This window comes from Pinus tabuliformis, chromosome 5_1, assembly GCF_031772625.1.
Source record: "Pinus tabuliformis cultivar Carrire ecotype Pingquan chromosome 5_1, CPIR1, whole genome shotgun sequence".
In the NCBI taxonomy this organism is placed as follows: Eukaryota; Viridiplantae; Streptophyta; class Pinopsida; order Pinales; family Pinaceae; genus Pinus; species Pinus tabuliformis.
The window spans coordinates 630119470-630144264 of NC_142305.1; the positions used below are offsets into that span (position 1 = coordinate 630119470).

A 24795-nucleotide genomic window follows, 5' to 3' on the forward strand; every position below is an offset into this window, starting at 1 on the left:
ACAACTATAAAGATGGAAGTGTTGTTGCCCATAGTCTTCCACAACCTACAAGGTTGACACCACAACAATTGGAAGAAAAAAGAGCAAAAGGGCTTTGTTACAATTGTGATAGCAAATACACAAAAGGTCATAAGTGTGCTGAGAAGAAATTATTCTACATAGATTGTGAAGAGGAAGAAGAAAAGGAGCAAGAAAGGTCAAAAGAAGAGGATATATTCCAGGAACAAAGCCTAGATGAAGAACAAATAAATCCGACCATATCTTGTAATGCATTGGCGGGAATTACCACTCCTCAAACCATCAAGATAGAAGGACAAATCAAGAAGAAAAAGGTAATAGTGTTGATTGATTCAGGAAGCACCCACAATTTTATTCATTGTAGGGTAGCAAAAGAATTGAATTGCTTCCTATATCCAGCACCAGAGTGTCAAGTGATGATTGCAAATGGAGGAACAATAAATTGTTCTGGAAAGTGCCATAATATCAAGCTATCCATGGGAGAATATGTATTGACTAGCCCAATGCTTTCCATTCCAATGGGAGGTGCTGATGTTGTACTAGGAGTCCAATGGCTACAATCCTTGGGTACAATAGCTTTTAATTTTCAAGAACTTTTCATGAAATTTTCTGTGGAAGGAAAGGAAGTTGAATTAAGGGGTATTGCAGGGAAACCAGGAAAGATAATCAGCTCTAATGGCATGACAAAGCTTCTAAAAAAGGAGCAAAGAGGTGTAATTGCACAATTATGTTCGCTAGATGTTTCCACATTGGAATCATCTATTTCTCCAGATCTCCAAAAAGTCCTGGACAATCATTCCAAGGTATTTGAGACTCCCAAAGGTCTCCCACCTATGCGTGATCATGATCATGCTATTCATCTGATTCCAGGAAGTGTTCCTCCAAACATCAGGCCGTACAGATATCCCTATGTCCAAAAAAGTGAAATTGAACGTATGGTTGCAGAAATGCTAGAGGCTGGTATAATTCAACCGAGTCAAAGTTCTTTCTCAGCTCCAGTAGTATTGGTGCACAAGAAGGATGGATCATGGCGCATGTGTCCAGATTATAGGGAGCTCAACAAGCTCACTATTAAAGATAAGTTCCCCATTCCTGTCATTGATGAATTACTGGATGAATTGCATGGATCAATTTACTTCACCAAGTTGGATCTTCGTTCGGGATATCATCAAATCAGAATGAAGATTGAAGACATTCCAAAAACGGCATTTAGAACTCATGAGGGTCATTATGAATTTTTGGTCATGCCTTTTGGCCTTACCAATGCACCTTCAACATTTCAAGGTTTGATGAATTCAATTTTCAAACCATTCCTTAGAAAATTTGTGTTAGTATTTTTTGATGATATACTAATCTACAGCAAGTCTTGGAAGGATCATGTTGAACATGTTGACAAGGTGCTACAACTATTGGAGGAGAAACAATTATATGCAAAAAGATCCAAATGTTTCTTTGGAGTCCAGGAGGTGGAATATTTGGGTCATATTGTATCTCATGAAGGAGTTAAGGTAGACCCTAGCAAAATTAAAGCCATTAAGGAATGGAAAATCCCCACATCCATAAAGCATCTGCGAGGATTTCTTGGGTTGACAGGGTATTATCGCAAGTTTGTTAAGAATTATGGGAGAATAGCAGCACCTCTAACAACATTATTGAAGAAAGATTCATTTTCATGGACTCCGGAAGCAACAAAGGCCTTTGAACATCTTAAAGAGGCAATGTGCCAAGCACCGGTCTTAGCTACACCGGACTTCACAAAAACCTTTATTGTGGAATGTGATGCTTCAGGAAATGGAATTGGTGCTGTTCTAATGCAAGATGAAAGACCCATTGCTTTTGAAAGTCGTCCAATCAAGGGAAAGTTTTTAAGCAAAGCTATTTATGAGAAGGAAATGTTGGCAATACTCCATGCACTTAAGAAATGGCGACCCTACCTAATGGGAAGACACTTCAAGGTAAAAACGGATCATGATAGCCTTAAATACTTTTTAGAACAAAGATTATCCTCTGAAGAGCAACAAAAGTGGGTCACAAAGATGTTGGGTTATGACTTTGAAATCATCTACAAAAAAGGGAAGCAAAATGTGGTGGCAGATGCACTCTCAAGAAAGGATGAGGATGTGGAAGCATTGTTGTGTGCCATTTCTATTATCCAACCAGATTGGATAAACGAAGCAAGGGAGGAATGGAAGAATGACGAAGAAGTGTGGGCACTTATTCGAAAGCTACAACAAGATTCCAGTACTTCTGATACATTTAGCTGGCAAAATGATTCGTTATGGTACAAAGATCGCTTATACCTCTGTAAGAATTCCCAGCTAAAACAAAAGATTCTTATGGAATTGCACACTTCTCCCTTAGGAGGGCACTCAGGATTTTTAAAAACTTACCACAGGGTTAAGAAGGAATTTTTTTGGGATGGCCTTAAATCAGATATTCAAAAGTTTGTGGCGGAATGTTTGGTTTGCCAACAAAATAAAGTTGAAACAATTAAGACACCGGGTCTATTACAACCTTTATCCATTCCAAGCCAACGTTGGGAGGAGGTTTCAATGGATTTTATCACAGGTTTACCCAAGTCTGAGGGAAAGAGTGTCATCATGGTGGTAGTTGACAGACTTACCAAGTATGCACACTTTTGTGCATTATCACATCCATTTAAAGCCAGTACAGTTTCTACTGCATTTATGGAAACAGTTCAAAAGCTACATGGAAACCCAAAGATTATTGTAAGTGACAGAGATCCCATTTTCACTGGAAATTTTTGGACAGAATTATTTTCTTGTCTTGGTACTCAGTTAGCTCATAGCTCATCTTATCATCCTCAATCTGATGGGCAAACTGAGATAGTAAACAAATGTTTGGAAGGATATCTTCGTTGCTTTGTATCTGATAAACAGACACAATGGGTCAAATGGTTGCCTCTGGCTGAATGGTGGTATAACACTTCCTTCCATACAGCAACAAAAATGACCCCATTTATGGCACTTTATGGGTATCAACCACCATCCATCACATCATATTTAAGAGAAAATTCTAAGGTTCAGGCAGTGGAACATCACATCGAACATCAACAACAAGTCCTCCAACTCTTAAAGGATAACCTCGTGTTGGCACAAAATAGAATGAAACAACAGGCAGATCAACATCGCAGTGAAAGAAGTTTTGATGTAGGTGATTGGGTATTCCTACGGCTACAACCATATAAGCAAATGTCCCTAAAGCAAGCTAAGAAGGATAATAAATTATCACCAAAGTATTATGGTCCGTACAAGGTGTTGCAAAAGATTGGTACTATGGCATACAAATTGGAGCTTCCTGCAGCTTCTCGATTGCACCCAGTTTTCCATGTTTCATGTTTAAAGAAGGTTATAGGCGACAAGCTCCCAGTTCAAACAATATTGCCAGAACTTGACGAGGAAGGAAAAATTATATTGGAACCGGAAGCAGTCACAGAAACAAGAACTCGACAGCTACGAAATCGATCAATTTCAGAGTATCTTATCAAGTGGAAGAACTTATCCGCTGAAGATTCCACATGGGAGGATGAGAATTTTATGCAGAAGTATCCAGAACTACTCAAGCGTTGAGGACAACACTTTTTTGAAGGAGAGGGGCATGTTGGGTCCCTATAATACTAGTGATTACCCCATTACTATTGTAGTTATACCCCTTATTTATATTGTTGTGCCCCTATTACCCCCATATTGTTATTTCTGTGCCCCATAGAATCCCTCTATTGTTATTTTTGTGGCTTTATATTATTATTGTTAGGTCGGCTGGATTATATTGTGACTCCTTAGACTCCTATATATAGAAAGGAGGTTTTGTCATTTGTATCATCCAAGAATTGTTCATTTATGTAATGTAAAGGAGGTTGCCCCCTCGAAGAGGCTGAATTCTAAGGCGTTGATCTTTCTTTTCTATCTTTTCTTGAGCTGGTTTCATAACAGACACATGCATATGTAGCTATCATATGCATGTACCGTATACCCGCTATTAGGCTTGCGTTCTTTGTATTTATAGATGGGTCGTTACATCTACACAGTTATTTTTGGACAAATGCCCTCAAAAAACCCAATGCAGGAAAACCAGTGCAAGAACTGAGGGTTTTCTTATTATGCAGTGGCAATTTCTGAATACAATCTCTAGATGCCTTCCCAGCAATCCAGTTACAAAGAATATCACTGATAAAGAGATTTGTGAAATTACCTCACCCTATCACTGGAAGTCCTGGTTGATTTAGCCCTTGAATGAATAGCCCCTGGTTGCCTCTGCACAGTGTCTTTGTCAGCCCAGTGTCACACTATCTAGGACGTACGTCACTCTTCCCCGCTGATCGATTTGCCTCTGAGATTCTGACTTCTACTCTCTCGGTCTCACACCCTAGCTTCTAGCTACAGATATCAAACCCTCCAACAAATTTCGAACTCCCTCAAGGCTTTTGCGCTACCTCTGCATCAGCCTACACTGCCTCTGCGTAGCTCTGCGTCAGCTTCTCTGACTCTACGCTGCCTCTTCTGGATCTCTCTCTCTCTTCTCTGCTTAGTATTCTCCGACAGGGAAAGATTTCCCTTCGAATACTATCCCTGTCCCTCTCTGCAAAAGATCACTATTGAAAATCTGTCCGGAAGCTACTCTGCTTCAGAAAATCGAACTTCTGATCTTCTCACTGTGTGTTTTCCAAGTGCCCCTTAAGCCTTTTCTTATATCTTTTTGTTGGACAACCAACAGCCCAAATTAACTTCTAATCAATGACTTGGATCATTTTGGCTTGATCCTCATCTTCTTCTAGAAGTTACACGCACAGTTTAGATTAATACCCATTAATTATTTTAATTTCTTATGTTTAGACTTAGGGTCCCATTAAAAATAATTAATTATTTTAATAAAATTGTCTCCGGGTGGAAGTTCCCAAAACGATTTATGGGTATTGGATAATGCATATGTCTAAGCCTCCCTGCAAATTTTGAGACTTAGAGCACCTCCGATGCTACCAGAAATCAACATGCTCTCCGCTATAGTGGAGGCCCATGGCTCTCTACACTCATCCTACAACTGCCAATATGACCCTCTAAAGGGCTTGGACCCCATATAGCGAGAACAAACCCCAAGACGAAGACCCCCTTGCAATCTTGTATAAGATCCAATGCAATACAACAAATCATCAGTGCAATTGAGTAAATGAGCTTACAAATCATGGAACCAAGTGGACACTTCACAGTGACATGCCCTTCCATAATGGCCTTTAGAACATACAAGTGTCTCCAAGCTCAAGGAGAAGGTTAATCAAGGACCCTATAAAGTGGTTTCAACCTCTAAGGGAGTGACAAGTGCATGGTACATCCCTTAAGTGGCAAGTGTCATGTGATATAATGATGGAACGAAGTGGGACTTCAAGGGAAGGCTCCAAGCCACATGCCACAGTACAAGGGTAGCCATGATGAGTGTTACCCACCATCTGTGGATGGCATCATACGATAATTTTTTTTCCTCCTAGATGGTCCTCAGCCAGCAGCCAGCAACCCCTTACAGCCACCAGATAGCTTGATGTGCCACTATCTCCACCACCTGAGTCAACCATGTGGTCCCTCGCCCATCTATTATGATCATATGTTTGAAGGTGGGCCTCCCGACGCCGAAGGTATGGCCTTTCATTGGTATAGTTGTGTAATTTTATTTACTTTTCATGGACACTTTTGGGCAGGGATTGGTGGGGAGATTCGACAAAATGAGTGGGCTAGGTTTGTACTCTTGTCTCCTCTTCCTTTCATTGGTATAGTTGTGTAATTTTGTTTACTTTTCATGGACACTTTTGGGCAGGGATTGGTGGGGAGATTCGACAAAATGAGTGGGCTAGGTTTGTACTCTTGTCTCCTCTTCCTAATTTGGTGGTTAGCCTTGTATCCTAGTTCCATAGGATCTCCTTTACTGGTTATTCTCTTTAGGGTTGGCACTACATGAGGAAATCATGATTTTGGTTGCGTGGTCCCGCTTCCTGACACCATATACATCACCCCCCTCTGCTCATTTTAACCCATTTATCACTTTCCCATCCGGGTCCACAAAGGGTTAGCCTCCCCTACCCCTTCCCACAACTTGGGTTAGGCCTGGAACGATGCCCTAAAGGTTGATGCAGCTAAAAAGAAAAGAAAAATATATTTGGCCACTCTCAACAGGAAATGGTACCATAAAATGCAAAAGATGGTTGGGGCATACACACTTAGTACATGGGCAAAAGCCAAACATGAGCTCTACCCCTTATCTATGCCCATCACCCTGGTTCCTATGGGCCCTAGATGAGCCCCCTCCACATTAAGGAACCCATGACTATCCCAACCCCTGGTGGGCAATGAACTGCCCCAACTTAAAGGGGGTATCTACTATTGTATCCTACACATCATGCTCTCATTCCCTGGAGCCCCGAGCAATTATGAAGAAAAATCAATCAAAAGAAAAAGCATATGAAGAAGGGTGGAAAAACAAAGGTCGGGGTAACTTATGTACCATGATTGCTCCCTCCTACACTTATATGCCCAAGTGTGGACTTCCCCTATTATCATTACCCTTGTACGATAGCATGTGGCTTGGAGCCTTCCCCTAATCCACACTCCATTCCAACATTACATAACGTGCCACCTACCACTTGATGGTTGTACCATGGACATGTCACCCTCTTTAAAGGTTGAACCACTGAATAGGGTCCTTGGTTAACCCCCTTATTGAGCTTGGAAACACCTGTACATGCCAAAGCCCAATATGGAAGGGCATGCCACCATAAAGTGCCCATTTGATTCCACGATTTATAAACTCTTTTACTTGATTATCCTAATGATTTGTTGTACTAAAAGGTAAGGGGATGCATTGGATCTTATGCAGGATTGCAGGTGGGTCTCTATTTGGGGTTTGGTCTCCCTATATGGGGTCCAAGCCCTCCAGAGGGTCACATTGGCGCTTGTCGGGTGAGCATAGAGAACCATGCGCCTCCACCATAGAAGAGAGCACTTCATGGATCCCCAACACCATTTAGTGATTGCTCATGCTCCACCTTTTTGGACGAAGATGATGCACCTGGATCACCATGCCTAGTCGACTTCACATTACACCACACACTTGGCAGCGGTTCCAGTGTCCAAATGAGGATGTGTCACACAGCGGGAGACAAAGGGAAGGCTTATGTCATCATCCTAACCCTTACAGATGGTTTATAGGCATCATTGATCCACTTGGAGACCCATGAGGATGTCATTGTGCCCCCACACCCACTTGGAGACACCATATGTGGAATGCTTGGATATCAGGGGGCCAACCCCTTATTCACTGTGTTTGAAGTTTATTCCCACACATTGGCACACTTTGGACTCCACTAGGCCTTCTCAATGGCCCAGCGACTCATCATGTTTACTATTTTGCCCTCTTGAGTGGCTTATCTTTCTATTTTGAACTATCTATGTGGACTTGTCACCAAGAAATGTTATTGTTGTAGATTATTTTATTATTTGGGGCTCAATTAGGCCAATTAGGCTATTTGAACTCCCTTATGGATTGTATAAATTGATGAGAGGCTCATTCATTCCTCTCATCATCACTTGGATTGGATTAGTATCTCTAGAGAGATTTTCACACTTTTTGTTGGGATGAACTTTTTGGAGTTCTCTTGATGCACTATTATGTTTGGATTTTCGCTATTGTCTTTGGAGCTTCTTTCTAATTTCAAGTTGATGTATGGGATATACTCTGTCTCTCATGTATGTGAACTTCTAATGCTATTATTGTTATTTTACTTGTCAAATGCATGTATATTGTTATCATTATTCTTGTATGGGTTAATGTAATACAAAATTCTTCTGGGAACCTGGAATAAGTGATTTAATGCATGTGTTGCTATTTGAGGGAGTGGGTGACTGTTCTTAGAGGCACCTAATAGGTTGAAAGACCTCAAAACTTCATCTCCTTTGCAAATTTGAAGTATAAATCCCTATTAACCTAGTTGCTTCCATAGGAGAGGCTAGTGTAGGTCAATTAGGGCTCCTTAGCTCACAAAAATTCTTGATCTAGCTGCATCTTGACTCCATTAAGCCCCATAAGCAAAGCATTGATCCTCGCATCCTCTTGGTGGTCAGATTTATCTTTCTTTTCTTCACTTTTCCCAATTCAAGGCCTAACCCTAGAGGGTCACTTAAGGCATCAAGTGAAATTCCTTGTAGCAATCCAAAACCCTTGAATTTTGGTCCACTACTACACTGGAGTTCGCTCAAGAGATCCGCCAAGTTTAAGGCAAATCCGACAGTGGAATCCCGAGATATAGCAACCCCTAGCCATAAGACCATCTCTTTCCCTAGTTTGATTTGGGTTAGTGTCCTCACTAGGATCATTGCATTCACATCTCAAAAGAAAATTAGTCCTTTGATCCTATTCTCTTCCCTAATTAGGACAAGCCCCTCTTTGTTTGATCAACTTCATACCCTTGAACTAGTTTGGCTCCACTTGAGTTCTTTATGGTCCCTCAACTTTGTAACTCAAATTCTACAAAGATTACATAGAACCCATTTCTCCACAAGGATTCTTAAGTCTAGGAATCCACTTGTCAAGGCATATCCTCCAAACCTAGGCTCAAGTGTCCACTTAGTCCTTCCTAGAGAGCATATCACCTTGCTTTTCACGCAAATAAGCTATGTATCTTAGCCTCTCTTGAGAATAGGCTTTAGGAATCACCTCATATCTTATCATTGATCCATCCATTCTAGTGATTCCTCTCATACCGAGACTCCTCCCATCGGTCAAAGTCCGGAAAGAGCACGGGAACCTGAGCTGAGGTGACAATGGACTATCACTCCATTGTTGCCCCTTGACCTAGAGGTTGCTCTATAGGATCCCCTCCCAGGACCCCTGCTAGTTTGAGCAGTAACATTTTGGCACTGTTGTCGGGGAGGAAGCAGGTCTACATCCCTAGTGAATCATTGAGGAATTGATTCATAAACGACAATTCAAATATTCCTTTGGCGACTCCATTCATTGTCCAATACCCCTAGTCTACATGAAGAAGACAACATTCCTCCTTTAACTAGGACCACTGCAAGAAGGGGAGAACAAACTCCATCACTTGTTAGAACTAGCCTTCTCCCTAACTTTGAAAGGTCGTTGATCACACCCCTGAGATGGCAACCGACTCTACCACTGGCCTAAACCAAGACCAACCAAAGATGTCACGAAGTGAAAGGCATTTGGTTAGTGTCTTTGCCCCTCTAAACTTGAGTAATGACCCTAAGCCTTTACTCGAAAAATATAATAATTGGCTACCTAAGTTCATGTGAAAATTCTTGAATCTAACACATCAGAAACCCCTACTGCAATGTTTGATTTACTATCTCCTACTTGTTCTTTACATTAACAAGTTATTTAATTTCATAAATATCAAAGTAAACACAAATGCAGCCTTCACAGAATTACAGATCATGCATTGAAATAAACTAAGACAATCACAAAAGGGACATCGTTATTTTTGGACAATCGTCCCAGGAAAAACCCAATGTGGGAAAACCAGTGCAGCATATAGAGGGTTTGTATTATTAAGTAGATTCGTGAATACAACTAGGGTGTCAGAAATGGCTCACCCTTCAAAGAATATCCTTGGCGGTAGTACCTCTCTCCAAAGACAGATAGTCTGACAAATCAACAACCAGATGATCAACCCCACGGTAACTTTGATTGTTCCTTGTGCTAGACAGCGAAAGCAGCTCCAAGCACTGCTCTGGAACTGCGTCACCCTCTCTCGGCTCAGGATCTGCTAATCAGCTCCTAGTCTTCCCGACAAAATCTCCCAACGTTGCCTCTGAAGCCCTCTACATCCTCTGCGTTAGCCTCTACAGGTTCTGCGTCAACCCCTACGGCCCTTTGCATCCTCTGCGCTGGCTCCTTTGGTCTTTGCGTCAGCCCTTCTTGGGCTTGCGCTGACTCTTTTGGCACTTCACTACCTCTCTGCTATGTATTCATCATCCTTGGATCGAAATCTCTCGCTGAACTGCCCCTCACTGCAACTGATCTCTAACTCGATTTCCTCAGCAAACTCAACCCCAGAAAATCGAATTCTTGATCTCGCTTGGTGTATCTTCAACTGACCCTCATGCCTCCTCTTCTACTTTTCCTATTGACGATTCGACAGCCGAGATTAAATCCCTAATCAACGGCTAAGATTAGAATTGGCTTGATCCTCATCCCTTAGAACTTTCTCACCCATTTTATATTAATACGCATTAGTATTTTTATTTTACTAAGTTTAGACTTAGGAACCCATCAAAAACATTAATTATTTTAATATCTCTTCATCCGGGTGAAATTTCTCCAAACGATTTCTGGGTCTTGGAGATATAATATGCCTTAGCCTCTCCACCAAATTTCATAGCTAGAGCACATCCAATGCTACCCAAAAATCAACACTCCCTCTTAGCATGGAATGTGCTCTAATAATGCCTCACCATAGAAGCATCACACTAATCCTCTGCATTGGTCCTCTGTGTTGATGCTAGGCCTGCTGCCCCACATCTACTGCATTGTTGCTTCCTGTACTACTGCCCATGACACTACTACATCTGTATTGCAGCTCCCTCTCAACATGCTACATCATGCTGCCCATAGCACTGTCACTGCTAACTGCTACACTGCAACTCAGTTACCGATAAGTAGGTAACTAACCGCACCCAAATACTGACATCTTGGTCAGTCTGGAAGCCTCGTAATGCGGAAGCTACCTTTACTACTATCCTGTGCTCCCTCTACCGCCACTGTGTTGCTGCAAACACCTTTGTGCCTCTCGCATTGTTGCAACCTCCACTGCACTGCCTCAGATTTTTGCACTCTAGCATTGCCTTGCCGCTCCATCACACCTTGCTCCACCCGATACCAGTCATCATGTTACTGTTGTTAAGGGCTCCCGTAGCCGGATGTGATCCAAAATTTTGGGCACCTCAAGGATCCGGCCCCTGCTTCTATAGTCCTCTCGATTATAGCTCTATCTCTCCCCACCTCTTCTCTAGAGGCGCATGAGCACTCATGGCACAATCGTCATCAGTCTCGGCATCCTTCTCTGCCTTTGTTGGAGCAACCTTTGAGTCGGAATCTTCTCCCTTGCCTTTCTTCCTCGGGCACTGAGATGCATAATGTCCTTGCTCCCCACAGTTGAAGCACTTGACCTTGGAGATGTCTTTCTTCTTCCTCTTCTAAACCCCCTGTTGTCCCGCAGATGCTAGAGTTGCATCCTCCTCCTCCTCCTTCTTGATTCGAACTCCTTTCCCACTACTCCCCACCTTGGTCATTCTCCTGAGCTCTTCTTGTCGAAGCGCTGCCCACATCTCCTCCCAACTGGGGAGAGTTGCTCTGCCCAAGATGCTTTGGACAAATGTCTCCCACTTCTCGGAGACTGCATTCAGGGTAGACCTGACCATGAACTCGGGATCCAATGTAGACCCCATGGAAGTAAGTTGGTCACGAATCCTTTGCAACCTGAGAAGGAAGGGATCTATCTCCTCTCTTTTCTACATCTGATATGACCTCTACTGATTTTCTAATAACATCTTCTGTTGCACGAAAGAGCCCTGGTATAAGGTGTTCAGGGTCTGCCACATCTCCCTTGATGTGTTCTTCTCAGCAATATGTGGTATGACATGATCCTCGACCCCGTCTAGGATCATGCATTTCGCCTGAGCCTGAGCCTCCTCATACTTCTCATTTGCATCAGGGTCAACTAGGACAGCTACGGTTCTCAAGTCATAGTCCTTGATGCGATGTTTATCCAGAATTGCCAGGATCCTGGCCTTCCATATGACAAAATTGGAAGCCCCGTCCAATCTGTCATAATCCCTCAATCCATTCACTGCCATCTTTGCTCCTCTTCTCTAGACTCCCTCTGAGTCCTGATTTCCCTCTTGGAAATCCTCTGGCCAACTGTCGAATCACTCCTCTCCAATCCTCCTTTGCTGCTACAACTCGGATCTAGATTTCTTGGCTAGAAATCTGTCGAGGTAGTGCTTCCCTCTACCTTGGTTCAGTCTCCTTAGACACTGTTCTGCACTGACAGAACCAGTGTCCCACCAGCACCTCGAATCAAAATCTGCACAACTCCCTTAGCCCCGGCAACTCGAAGAATCTCAGCGCTTCTAGCTCTGTGTGATCACAATGAGAACTGGATGAGATCCTCCTGGCCACTGCGTCAATCTTTCTTGGCTGAGAAAGATGACTTGGCACTGCGTAGGCCTGATCTATCCCCCCTCTGCCTCTGCATTGTCCTGGACAGCTGATGTAGCTACTGCGTGGGCTCCTCCCAACCACTGTGTCTCCCTCCCCTGGCTCAAAATGCCTCTGCGTCACCCTTCCTTCTGCGTCTCTGGCTCTGGAACAGCGCTATCTCTCGGGACAACTGCTTCTCTGCTGCAAACTCTCAGATTTCTTGACTGGTGCCTTCAGTCTCCTATGATCTGCAATTGCTCTGATACCATGTGAAAATTCTTGAATCTAACACATCAAAAACCCCTACTACAATGTCTGGTTTACTATCTCCTACTTGTTCTTTACATTAACAAGTTATTTAATTTCATAACTATCGAAGTAAACAGAAATGCAGCCTTCACAAATATACAAATCATGCACCGAAATAAACTGAGACAATCACACAAGGGACACCGCTATTTTTGGACAATCGTTCCTAGAAAAACCCAACGCAGGAAAATCAGTGCAACGTATAGAGGGTTTGTACTATTAAGCAAATTCGTGAATACAACTAGGGTGCCAAAAATGGCTCACCCTTCACAGAATATCCTTGGCAGTAGTACCTCTCTCCGGAAACAGATATTCCAGCAAATCAACAACTGGATGATCAACCCCACAGTGACTCTGACTATTCCTTGTGTTGGATAGCGAACGCTGCTCCAAGCATTGTTGTGGAACTACGTCACCCTCTCCCCACTTAGGATCTATTATTCAACTCCCAGTCTGCCCCACAGAATCTCCCAGCGCTGTGTCTAAAGTCCTCTGTGTCCTTTGTGTCAGCCTCTACGACTTCTGCTTCAGCCCCTACGGCCCTCTGCGCTGGCTCCTTCGGTCTCTACGTTAGCCCTTCTTGGGCCTGCGCTGACTCTTCCGGCACTTCACTGCCTCTCTACTATGTATTCTTCAGCCTTGGATCGAAATCCTTGTTGAACAGCCCCTCGCTACAACTGATCTCTAACTCGATTTCCTTAGCAAACCCAGCCCCAGAAAATCAAATTCTTTATCTCGCTTGGTGTATCTTCAACTGACCCTCAAGCCTCCTCTTATACTTTTCCTGTTGACAATTCAACAGCCGAGATTAAGTCCCTAGTCAACGGCTAAGATTAGAACTGGCTTGATCCTCGTCACTTAAAACTCTCACCCATTTTATATTAATACACATTAATATTTTTATTTTACTAAGTTTAGACTTAGGAACCCATTACAAATATTAATTATTTTAATATCTTCATTTAGGTAGAATTTCTCCAAATAATTTCTAGGTCTTGGAGATCTCATGTGCCTTAGCCTCTCCACCAAATTTCATGGCCAGAGCACATCCGATGCTACCCAAAAATCAACAGTTCAAAGGTGATGCCATTATAAGTGCTTGTGACCAGGTTGAAGAGTTCTATTGGACCATTTCTCCTAGATTAGTTTTCGATGAAGATAAAATCATGATGCTTTTTCATTATCCTATAAAAGCTCACATCATTACATAAATAAACTGACTCAGAAGCTCGCATTTCACAGAATTAAAATGCCTCAAATAGCTCATCTTGTTACAAGAATATAGTGCCTCTTTCACAGTAGTATGTTGCCTTAGATATCACCCTTTATTCTGCCTCTAAAATCTCGGATATATGCCTCTGGAATGTCTCGGATATATGCTTCAGAAAGCTCCCTCTTGTGCCTCAGAAAACTCACTCTTTATGCCTCAGATAGATGCTACGAAATATGTCCTTGATGGAGACGAACCGACTCTATTTATAGTTGTTTGTTAATGCAAAGACACACCTCTTGGCAGGCTGACTTGGTCAACTTGGAGGCGCAAATGACACTGTCAAAAGTTCAAATCTTCTTCTTTTACAAGGGTCGCGAAGAACGTGCCCTTTTACATTTTCTTTTGACCAAAACAAAGCATGAAGAACATGCTAGAAAATAATTATTATTTTTCTTCTTTTCTTTTTACATAAAATTCATATTGATATACGTACAATGACAATTATGATGACTGGACCTAGTTACAATTTCAACAATAGCAAACAATCCTTCCATGATTTCCCTTCCAAAAGCATGTAGTAGACTTAAATTGATACATTCTAATTTATGTGTCCCCATGCCAATTCTATCTTCTAAAGGCAATAAATAGATGATGACTTTTATTGATGACTACACTAGGATGTGTTTGGTCTACTTGTTGAAAGATAAATCTCAAGCTTTTGAAACCTCCAAAACTTTTCATGTATGGATTCAAAATGAAGAACAATCACATATTGGCTCTCTTTGTATTAATAATGGAAGAGAATATACCTTTAATGAATATGAAAACTATCTTCGTCAACATGGGATTCAACATCAAACCACACTTCCATGCAATCCTCAACAAAACAATGTAGCTGAAAGAATTAATAGGACTCTTAAATGTGGTTCGTTCCATCATGTTTTTCAAAAATGTGAAGTTGAAGTTTTCGGATGATGTGGTTTTATGTGTTGTATATGTGAATAGCAGATGTCCATCTCATGCTCTTAGAAAAAGACTCCTTGTAAAATGTGATATGGCCACATTCCTTTAAAAGACATCTCAAAGCATTTGGTTCCACCTTCTATGCCTTGATTCCCAAGAAGCAAAGAAACAAGCTAGATGGAAGAAGTCAGAAGTGGATCTTCCTGGGATATTCAAACACCACCAAGGAATATCGTCTTTATGATGAAGTAAACACGAATTTTCTTCTTTTTAGAGATGTATTATTTCTTGAATATTCAAAGACTAACAAAATTGTCGAGTGGCATCTTGATCATCTCAATAGATTCACCCATGTAAAGACATATCATGAATTTGATGATGATATTCAGCATCTTGAAAGGGGGATCCCTATCTTGGATCATTCTTTAGAATTTCCTCTTGAAGCATCGTCTCCCTCTCATGAAGTCCCTCCCACTTCCTCAGATCAAGAAGATCCTTTGAATGACGTGATTGAGAAGATTGGAAGGTTGAATCTTTATGCAACCCCATCTTAGTTAAAGGAGCAACTTGGACCATCTCAAAAAGGTGCCCAAACAGCGCATCAAAATTCTTGAAAGTCGTCGTCCTGATGACGTCGAAAAGACAGGAACCAAAGGTTCCACTAGGCAAGATGGAGGTGATGCAAATAATCTCTAATTTAGTTGGTGTAGATGATACGGATTGTTTCATATGATTGTGAATTTAATTCATCCACTAACTTTCAGCCAAATTCCTTTAAAGAAGTTGCCTTTCTTGATGAGTTGAAAGAAGTAATGCAAAAGGAGTATGATGCTCATAAAGAATGGAACATGGAAGTTGGTGAACCCTCCATTCAGAACCAAGCCATTTGCATGCAAGTGGGTCTATGTTAAATTATGGTATGTTCTATGCTTAGAGCAGTTTACTTATTTTTCTTCTTATTAGCCACAGATTAGCAATCACATATACATTAAGTAAAGTGCAGATAGAACATTAAATGATCAACAGAAAACAAGCCAAGACAAGAGATACAAGATGTGGCGGCTAGCCAGGGACAAACCCCAATGCGGGGAAACCCTTTGATCATGTTAAACACACATGGACAGCAAGAGAGATATGAAAGATAAAACATGCAATACAATTTTATTAACAAATGTTTTACATTCATAGTACATGTAGTGACCGTTGGGTTTCACATCCCAAGGTCTCTTGGACTGCTTTGGTCTATTCGGCTTCCACACTAACCCATTAAGGATTAGGTGTCCAACATTCCCCCCCTTAATCCGAAGGGTTATGTATGAGTCCAAGAAGAGAGTTGTAATACAAAATGTGCAAAAAATGCATGGCAGCACTAGGCTGAATGTGCTCTCTGAAATGTTGGTATAAAGGGCGGTGGTTTAAGGATGACCACCAACACTGGAACGCTTAGTGCAGTTCCCGGAACTCTTCCAAAACATGCAAGAAACTGAAGTTTTCTGCTAGAGGAAGTGATCCTATTGTTTTAAAGAGGGAAACCTTCAACCATAAAAGGGAGGTCTCACCCCGCATAAAAGGTAAAACTTCAACCTGAAAAGGGAAGTCTCAACCTGTGATGGTTTAAGGATGACCAACAACTCTGGAATGCTTAATGCAATTCCTAGAACTCTTCCAAAACTGGCAAGAAGTTGGTGTCTTCTGCTAGAGGAAGTGTTCTCAATTGTGTTCCTGGAATTCTTCCAAAACTTGCAAGAAGCTAAAGTCTTCTGCTAGAGGAAGTGTCCCAGATTGCCAACTGAAGGCATGTTCACGGCCATCTTTGTCTCTGGCTACAACTCTGAAACTGGTGTGGCAGGTTGTGGCTCAGGCTCGCTTGATGTGACTCTGAAGCTTGTAGATGACCATCATTTCCCCCCCTGTCAGATACAAGGTGAGAAGATGGAGAAAACTCAACTACAAGATTGTTCAATACTCTGGAACAAGTTCTAACATGTGTTTGGAATATCTTCTTGGCTGTTGATGCCCATTGCCAAGAAGCGATCCATCCAAGATGAATCTTTGTTCTTGCAGGACGTTTATTTCTGAAGCATCTGTGTGAAGAATGACTGGTTTTATGACAGTGCTTACATGGATAAAGATCAAAACAGTGATCTTTCAAATGGCCAAATCGGTCACAGTGTTGGCATTTCACAATCTGTTGTTGTTGTTGTTGCGGTGGAAGAGGAGTAGAATCTGGAACAACTGAAGCTGAACTGTCATGAGGAGCAGGTGAACCGTCATGAATGAATCCAGCACTCTGAAACTGAATGGGCTTTGAGTAGTCTGGAATATGAAAGGACAAGTCCTTGTCATATCCAAGACCAGTTCTTTGCTTGTTGTGGACAAGCTGTTCCCAAGGTGTGATGATGGGCTTGGGAAGTGCAGACTGAGTTTCTGCATCTGCATGTATAACTGCTGCTTTATTTGAATGAACGGTAACATTATTGACTTGCTGTTTATGGGAGTCTGTTTCAATCCTCTGAACAGAAACAGGTTCAGAATGATGACTCCACTGCTGTAATTCTTCCTACTGTAGCTTTGTTTCCAGCTGCAAAAACTCAATATTTTCCTGTGCATTTTGTAGACATGTCTGAATTTCTGAGAGAGATCCTACGCTGATTTGTAATGTGTCATCAACAGTAGATTGTATAAGAGTTTTCATGAACTCTAATACTTCACTGATTCTGGCCATTTTTCTTCAATGTCAGATTTACACCTTAAAAGTTGATCACAATTATTACTTAATGCATAAAAGTAATATCCACTCACAGTACACAGCAATATTTTGTATAAATGTGCAGCAAATGAATCAGGGAATCAATGCATATATATGTAGACAGAAACTATAATGGATAATGCCACAATTGGGGCAGCAGCAACTGCAAACTTGCTTGGATCCTTCAAGTACTCCTTCAAAAATGATGGCTATCAGAACACCATGTCATGGGCATTTAATATCAACGCATACCCATCACAAGTCATAAAGATGCACTAACTATATTCCACCCTTAAATATATCTACCGTGGGAGATCCATTATATAAAAATGTTGGAGTCTCTTCTGCTATAGAAAACAAGGGTTCCCATATACAGGAAGATGGCTGTAGCAGCATGGTAGAAGGTCAAGTGAGGTTACCTTCTGTAGAACATGCTTGTGATGTTGCAGGTGTTGGTAAAGTGGTAGCAACATTGGCAACTGAGAAGAGAAGCCAGCTGCCTCAAGCTGGATCTTCAGAGAGTCTTCTTGCCCAATTAAGAGATGTACAAAAGAGGCTCCTTGAGTTTATTAGAAAGAGGGTATCACTTCTAGAAAAAGCACTGAATGCTGAATACCATAAGGAGTCAATAATTGCAGAGCAGAAGGAATTTGAGTCTATCAATGAAGAACCTGAGCAAGAGGCTAGAGATGCACATGTACCAAGCCCTGTAAATCAACCACTGGCAGAAATTGGTAGCACTGCTTTTTCTGCTCTATCAGCTCTAGGTTGATATTTATGCGTTTCTGCTGAAAGTTGACCCAAAGTTTTGATTCCAGATCCAGAAGAGGTGTCAACACATGCTTTTGATAATGATTCAAATCGCCTGGAATTAGCTAGACTTTACAACGAGATGTGTAAGGTGATTAATGAAAATGAGCAAGAATCATTTCAAACATATACAGGAAATAAGTCAGCTGGGCTTCGTTTGAGGAGAAATCTTCGCCCCCTTGACAGCTTGTGCGAAGGAGTTTGGAAAATTCTCAAAGTCCAGTATAATTCCACAAAGTTCCGAATCCAACAGTTCTCAAAAACGAACAATAATACCCTAATCAACAATCTAAGTTTATCCTATAACTGCTTCAAAGACTTGCAAGAACCTTTCCGAAATCTGTCCCCAGAGAATGCTTCTGCCTGCGATTTGCTTCAGATACTCATCCCAATTTTTTTTTACCTCAGTCCAGTGAAAATCCCAATCTGTACAGGCCTAAACCAATCTTCCAAATTTCACTACAGGAGCTTCTCACAGATTTCGAGACTTAGGAACCCTTCCGCACTTATCTCAGTGTGTACTGGGTGACTGCGGGTGTGATAGAAGTTGTGGCCGGACTTCCAAAAAGCCTCAAGAAATGATGCCAGCCTCAGAGTTACCTCGGCCTACAACATATCAATTTATCACTTGGAGAATCTGTGTATATTCAGCTTCAGGACTCCGATCATCAGCACACATAGGCAGCATCAGTTTAATACAACACCAACAACAGCAGAAGGAAGAAGAAAGGAAGTATAATCCAGGTTATCATGGCTCCCCTCGTACCGAGATCAGGCGATGCAGTCTTTGCAAATGTCAGACGCATGAATGCGGAGCTCTTCACTCTCACCTATGGAGCCATTGTGCGCCAGCTACTAACTGATTTTGAAGAGGTTGAAGAAGTTAATAAGCAGCTTGATCAAATGGGTTATAACATTAGCATTCGGCTTATAGATGAATTTCTAGCGAAATCAAATATTACGAGATGTGTTGATTTTAAAGAGACAGCAGAAGCTATTGCAAAGGTAGGCTTCAAAATGTTCCTGGGGGTGACAGCAAGCGTAGCTAACTAGGATGCAGATGGAACTGAATGCAGTCTTATCCTTGAGGATAATCCTCTTGTAGACTTTGTTGAGTTACCCGAGACTTGTCAAGGCCTTTATTATTGTAATGTATTATATGCCACAGCGTTCAAAACGCATATATATGAACATATTAGCCACAAACTTGCCAATACATGCAGGCTTTATGGAGAGCACAATAGTTAAGTCACAGTCTTCAAACAAAAACCTCATACATCACCATGCAGGAGTTTCAACTCATTCTTTCAACACGTTCTCAACAATGACCGACGCGAAGATAACAACCAGGACGTTCCATATGCTTTGTTGTACAATGAGGAACTTCTTGATTCTTTCCGAGGAAATCAATAACAAATGAATAATTGTCGCTTAAACGTACAACAGAATTACAAGTAGCATTTGAACAGGCATTATAGAACCATGTACATACCCATCATCCTCATCTTCAGAGGAATCGACACCATAAACAACCCCATTAGCACCAGCTGCTTCGATATCATTAGTTTGCCTCACAAACTGACCTCTAATCCGAGCAGGGACCGTTTCCTTTTTCTTTGTTTGAATTTATTTACAAATTGCATGGGACAGAGACCAGCACTTATTCATGGCGAAAGAGAATCAACAACGCTGAGGAAATGTCAGGATTGACCGAGTTGGTAGGGAATTGCAGGGTAGAAAACCTAAAGCATAACTAGCAAATATTAACAATAGATATCAAAAGATAAGCATTCGATTCCTTTTTACCTAACACAATTGGCGCAGTAGAATGTCATGTCAGGGCATAATATCTCAGGGAAAAATCGTTGCATACGAGGCTAAGGAACGATAGTTCTAACAAGCAGGAAGCTGCAGGAAGGCAAAGTGCTCAGGAGCATCAGGTATGCATAGAACGTTACAGGTAATGAAGACCAAGCCAGCGCTATTCAGGGCGACTCAGACCAGCTGCGCAAGAAATAATAACATGGCATTTTTTATTTTATTTTTTTTTTCTACCTAAGGCATAAACTGTGAGGAAGAAAACTACACAGGCCACACAGCTCTGATACCATGTTAAACACACATGGACAGCAAGAGAGATATGAAAGATAAAACATGCAATACAATTTTATTAACAAATGGTTTACATTTATAGTACATGTAGTGACCGTTGGGTTTCACATCCCAAGGTCTCTTGGACTGCTTTGGTCTATTCGGCTTCCACACTAACCCATTAAGGATTAGGTGTCCAACAGATCAAATCTTCTTTTATCTTCAATAGTTCAACAGAGAGAAATAGTACAAAATCTGAATTCTATAATTTTATATCAGCAGCAGCAAACCCTAGATCAGCGAAGTCAAACTTAGTCAAACTAGCTGAAATTGACCTCTAAAATACTTGGTCAATTTCCAGTAAACTTGTCCTCGAACAACGTGAAGAAACAGCCCCAAAAGTTTAGTCAATTTGCAGATTTTTGAAGTCAACTGCAGCCCTAAACTAGGGCAGTCAATACCGGTCAAACCAGAGGTCAGATCACCTCAATTTTCGTGCCAAAAATTGCGGCCTACCTAGGAGAGGCAACCACACCCAATCCGAACTTATGGAAGGTCAACACTTGGTCAACGCTGGTCAAAGAGATGACCTATTGCCCTAGCGTCCTTCTTTCTGCGTCTTCTTTGCCCTAGGACGTCTTCCTTTCAGCCGCACGTGTGAGAGAGAAAGAGGCTCCTTTTATGCGTAGGAGAGAGAGAGAGAGAAGATGAGTGAATTGAATTATCCAAATGAGGAGAATGCTCCTTGTATTTATATGCAAACGTTGAGGTTGAATAGACATGACTGTTGGGCTTTTGAGCCTACATAAGTTTGCTAGCCGACCTTGACAATTTGTCCATAATCAAAATAAATTCATATACTTATCAGGATCAGATGATCTTTAGATCAATCCTACACCTCTCAATGAGCAGAATCTAGGAAAAATATCAGAAGCCATAAATAAGGTGGTCCACATGGAGTTTGGCCCTAGTTGTCAATTTTAACACTCCCTCTCAACTAGGGAGAACTTCATCTGCAATCCGTCAGACCGTTGCTACTATCCATCCATCAAATGCATTGTCCTGTACAGCTTGACCCCACTCTGCTATGCTCGAACTATGAAGAAGAAGAAATGATCGAGGATGTATCATACCATCCTCCACTGACGCAAAGTCAGTGTCAAAGTGTGAACCACTCTCATTGATCCCAGATCAGTATCATTGATCCCAGATCAATGGAGGTCATCCTAGTATAGGGAGTACGGTAGATACAGCAATGCATCCATCGATAGTACTACTATGGTCCCTATCCTCATTTCCCTGCTCATTGATTAGATGAGAGGTACTTCCCATGAGTCCCAGATTGCATGGGTGGGATGCCTCGACAGGAGAACTAATCATCCTGTCCAGAGGAGAACGAATCATCCTATCTAGTGGATGCCACGGAGAACTAATCATCCTGGCCTACAGGAGAACTAATCATCCTGCTCCATAGTCGCCACAGAGAACGAATCATCCTGGACCACAGAAGAACTAATCATCTTGTTCCACAGTCGCCACGAGATGTCACAGGGGAAGGTTGAACCTTTACCCTGTACATAGTGCACCACTAGAGGATGGTGAGTCGCCCTGTGGTCACATGTCGCTCCAAGAAGTACCCCGCGCCCCCCTGGAGCTCCCAGAGCTCAATGCATCATACTCGACCCTCATAAGAGGGTCTCCGAATGACACCAAGTCGTTCCCGGAAAGTCAGGAATTTGACCTTTCCTAGGGGCTTTGTCAAAATGTCGGCGACCTGTTCATCTGTACCGATATGTTGGCACCTTATTGCTCCTCGCTGCACCATATCTCGAATATAGTGGTACCTGATATCGATATGCTTGGAGCGATCATGAAATACAGGATTCTCTGATAAACAGATCCCGCTTTGGTTGTCACACAGAATCACGGTGGTATCCAATGTCAATCCAAATAGCTCACTGAAGAGCTTTCGCAACCAAACTGCCTCACAGGAGGAGGCCATGCTAGCAGCAATGTACTCTGCCTCGGCGATGCTCAAAGCCACCGACTTCTGCTTCCTGCTCATCCAGGATATCGAGGCAAATCCCAAAGAGAAACAACACCCGAAAGTGCTCTTTCGGTCCACCACACTGCCTGCCCAATCAGCATCAGTATACCCAAGTAGTCTCACATCTCCGGCAATGTATCTCAACCCATGAGTGATTGTGTCACAAAGATATCTCAACATATTCTTGGCACCAATCCAATGTGAGTGGTGAGACTCAACCAAATGTTGACTCAATGTGTTGACTGCAAAGCATACATCTGGACGAGAGTTCACCAAGAACATTAATGCTACGGCGAGTTGACGATACTCAGTAGCATTTCGTAAAACAGGTCTAGCAACACTACCGCTTAACTTCTTGAAGTCAAGCTCCATCGGGGTAGTTACGGGCTTGCAGTCCACCATGTCGAATCTCTCCAATATCTTCACCACATATTTTCCTTGACATAGGAAAATCTCCCCTGGTTTCTACCAGACTTCCAGTCCTAGGAAATAGTGCATAAGTCCTAGGTCTTTCATCTCGAACTCAGAAGCCAACTCCCTCTTACATTCGTGAATGAGAGGGTCTGCACCTGTTAGAAAGAGGTCGTCAACATATAGCACCAGTATGAGAGGCTTGTCAACTATAACCTTAAAGTAAAGGTTAGGGTCGGCTTCACTCCTAGTGAATCCCAACTTCATCAAGTAGTTATCGATCCTCTCATACCATGCTCAAGGTGCTTACTTTAGCCCATAAAGGGCCTTCTTACTTTCACGGAAGGTTCCTCGGGGTGCAATGTGTCCTTCAGCATCATCAAGTGTCCCCCTAATCCATGAAGGCCTCTTCCTAGAAGAGGAAGGCTCTTGCGGAGGAGGATCAATAGGATCCATAGGTTCTTCCACATCGGGTATCGTCTCATCTTCCTTTTCCTTCAGTTCCCCGGTGTCAGCTTCTTTAGATCCCCTTAAAGTAGGAAGATTGTCTACTTTGCTAAGAGCCATATCTTCGTCAACGGTGACATCATGACTAATCTCGACTTCCCTTTGACCAGCTAGATAGATTTTATAGCCTTTAGTATTTTCGCTATAGCCCACGAAGATTCTTATCTTTCCAGATGCACCCAATTTATTCCTTTTCTCTTTCGGCACATGAAAATATACAGGGCTTCCAAAAATTCTAAAATGAGATACGTCAGGTTTCTTACCGGTGAACATTTCTTCGAGAGTCTTGGAACCCAATGCTGGATGAGGGCATTAGTTTTGTACATATACGACAGTATTTGCAGCTTCGGCCCATAGAAACTTCGGAAGTCTTTGATCATGGAGCATAGCACGGAAAGCTTCCACAATTGTATGGTTCTTCCTTTCTACCACACCATTCTGCTCAGGGGTATATGGTGTAGTAGTCTCCCTCTTAATGCCAGCCTCTTTACAAAAGTCATGAAACTCATTGGATTCATATTTGTTAAGATTAGGTATGTTCTATGCTAGAGCAATTTATTTAATTTCTTTTCCATATTAGCAATCACATCATAAAGTAAACTGCAGATAGAACATAAATATAAATCACAAAAGACATGCCAAGACAAGAGGACACAAAATGTGGCGCTAGCCAGAGACAAACCCACAATGTGGGGAAACCCTTGATCAATTCTTCTTTTATGTTCTTCAAAGTTCAGCAGAGAAAGAGAGAGAGAGAGATAGTACATTTACAACAAAAGTCAACACTTTGACTTATCTAGTTCTAGCATAGATCATTTCGTATAACGATGAGATCAGTTGAAGACATTCTGCTTCAACTGATTCTCCAAGGTGACGGCTTCACCTATCATAGTGTTGCATCTCATCCATTTGCCGCACCTTACCATGTAGCACCATGCTGCCCTATCACAGTGTTGGACCTAGATGACTGAGCTGCTCTGCTGCTCATCATGCTGCATCTTCCATGTTCTCATTCATCATCAAGCTGCCCATGCTTATGATTACATTCATCATGATATTGTCCATGCTCTATGTATCATTGTGCTTCCCATGCGCATGATCTCATACATCATGTTGCTGATAATGTTGCCCATCATGTTGCTCATAATGCTGCCCATCATGCTATCTTTCTATTGCTTCATTATGGAGTTCATATACATATCAACCTTAGCTGCTTGCTATGGCTTGCAGCCTAGCAAAGCAGCTAGGCTATAGTTCCACGCAATACTCCATGCAGTCCCATTATTTTCCGTTTGTTGTGTGAATCAGGGATATGACTGTCTATATGACTGTATTCCATACACAGCTTATATATATGACTGTGTTCCATCATGAAGCGTATATATGTGACTTGTTCCATACAATATATATGACTGTCTATATGACAGCGTTCCATACAGCATATTCCTTACATTA

The 24795-nt window shown here is 41.9% G+C and overlaps 2 protein-coding genes across 3 annotated transcripts in view; one reads left to right on the top strand and one right to left on the bottom strand.

Annotated features, from left to right (window-relative positions):
* Positions 1-24795, bottom strand: part of LOC149166529 (magnesium transporter MRS2-3-like) — a 175727-nt gene that overhangs the window by 28752 nt on the left and 122180 nt on the right. The gene's annotated exons all lie outside the window — the stretch shown is intronic.
* On the top strand, positions 17869-18813 carry LOC149166530 (CHD3-type chromatin-remodeling factor PICKLE-like). Its single transcript, XM_089432565.1, has 2 exons — positions 17869-18241; positions 18293-18813. The coding sequence occupies exons 1-2, from the start codon at positions 17869-17871 to the stop codon at positions 18811-18813; spliced, it is 894 nt and encodes a 297-aa protein (XP_089288691.1).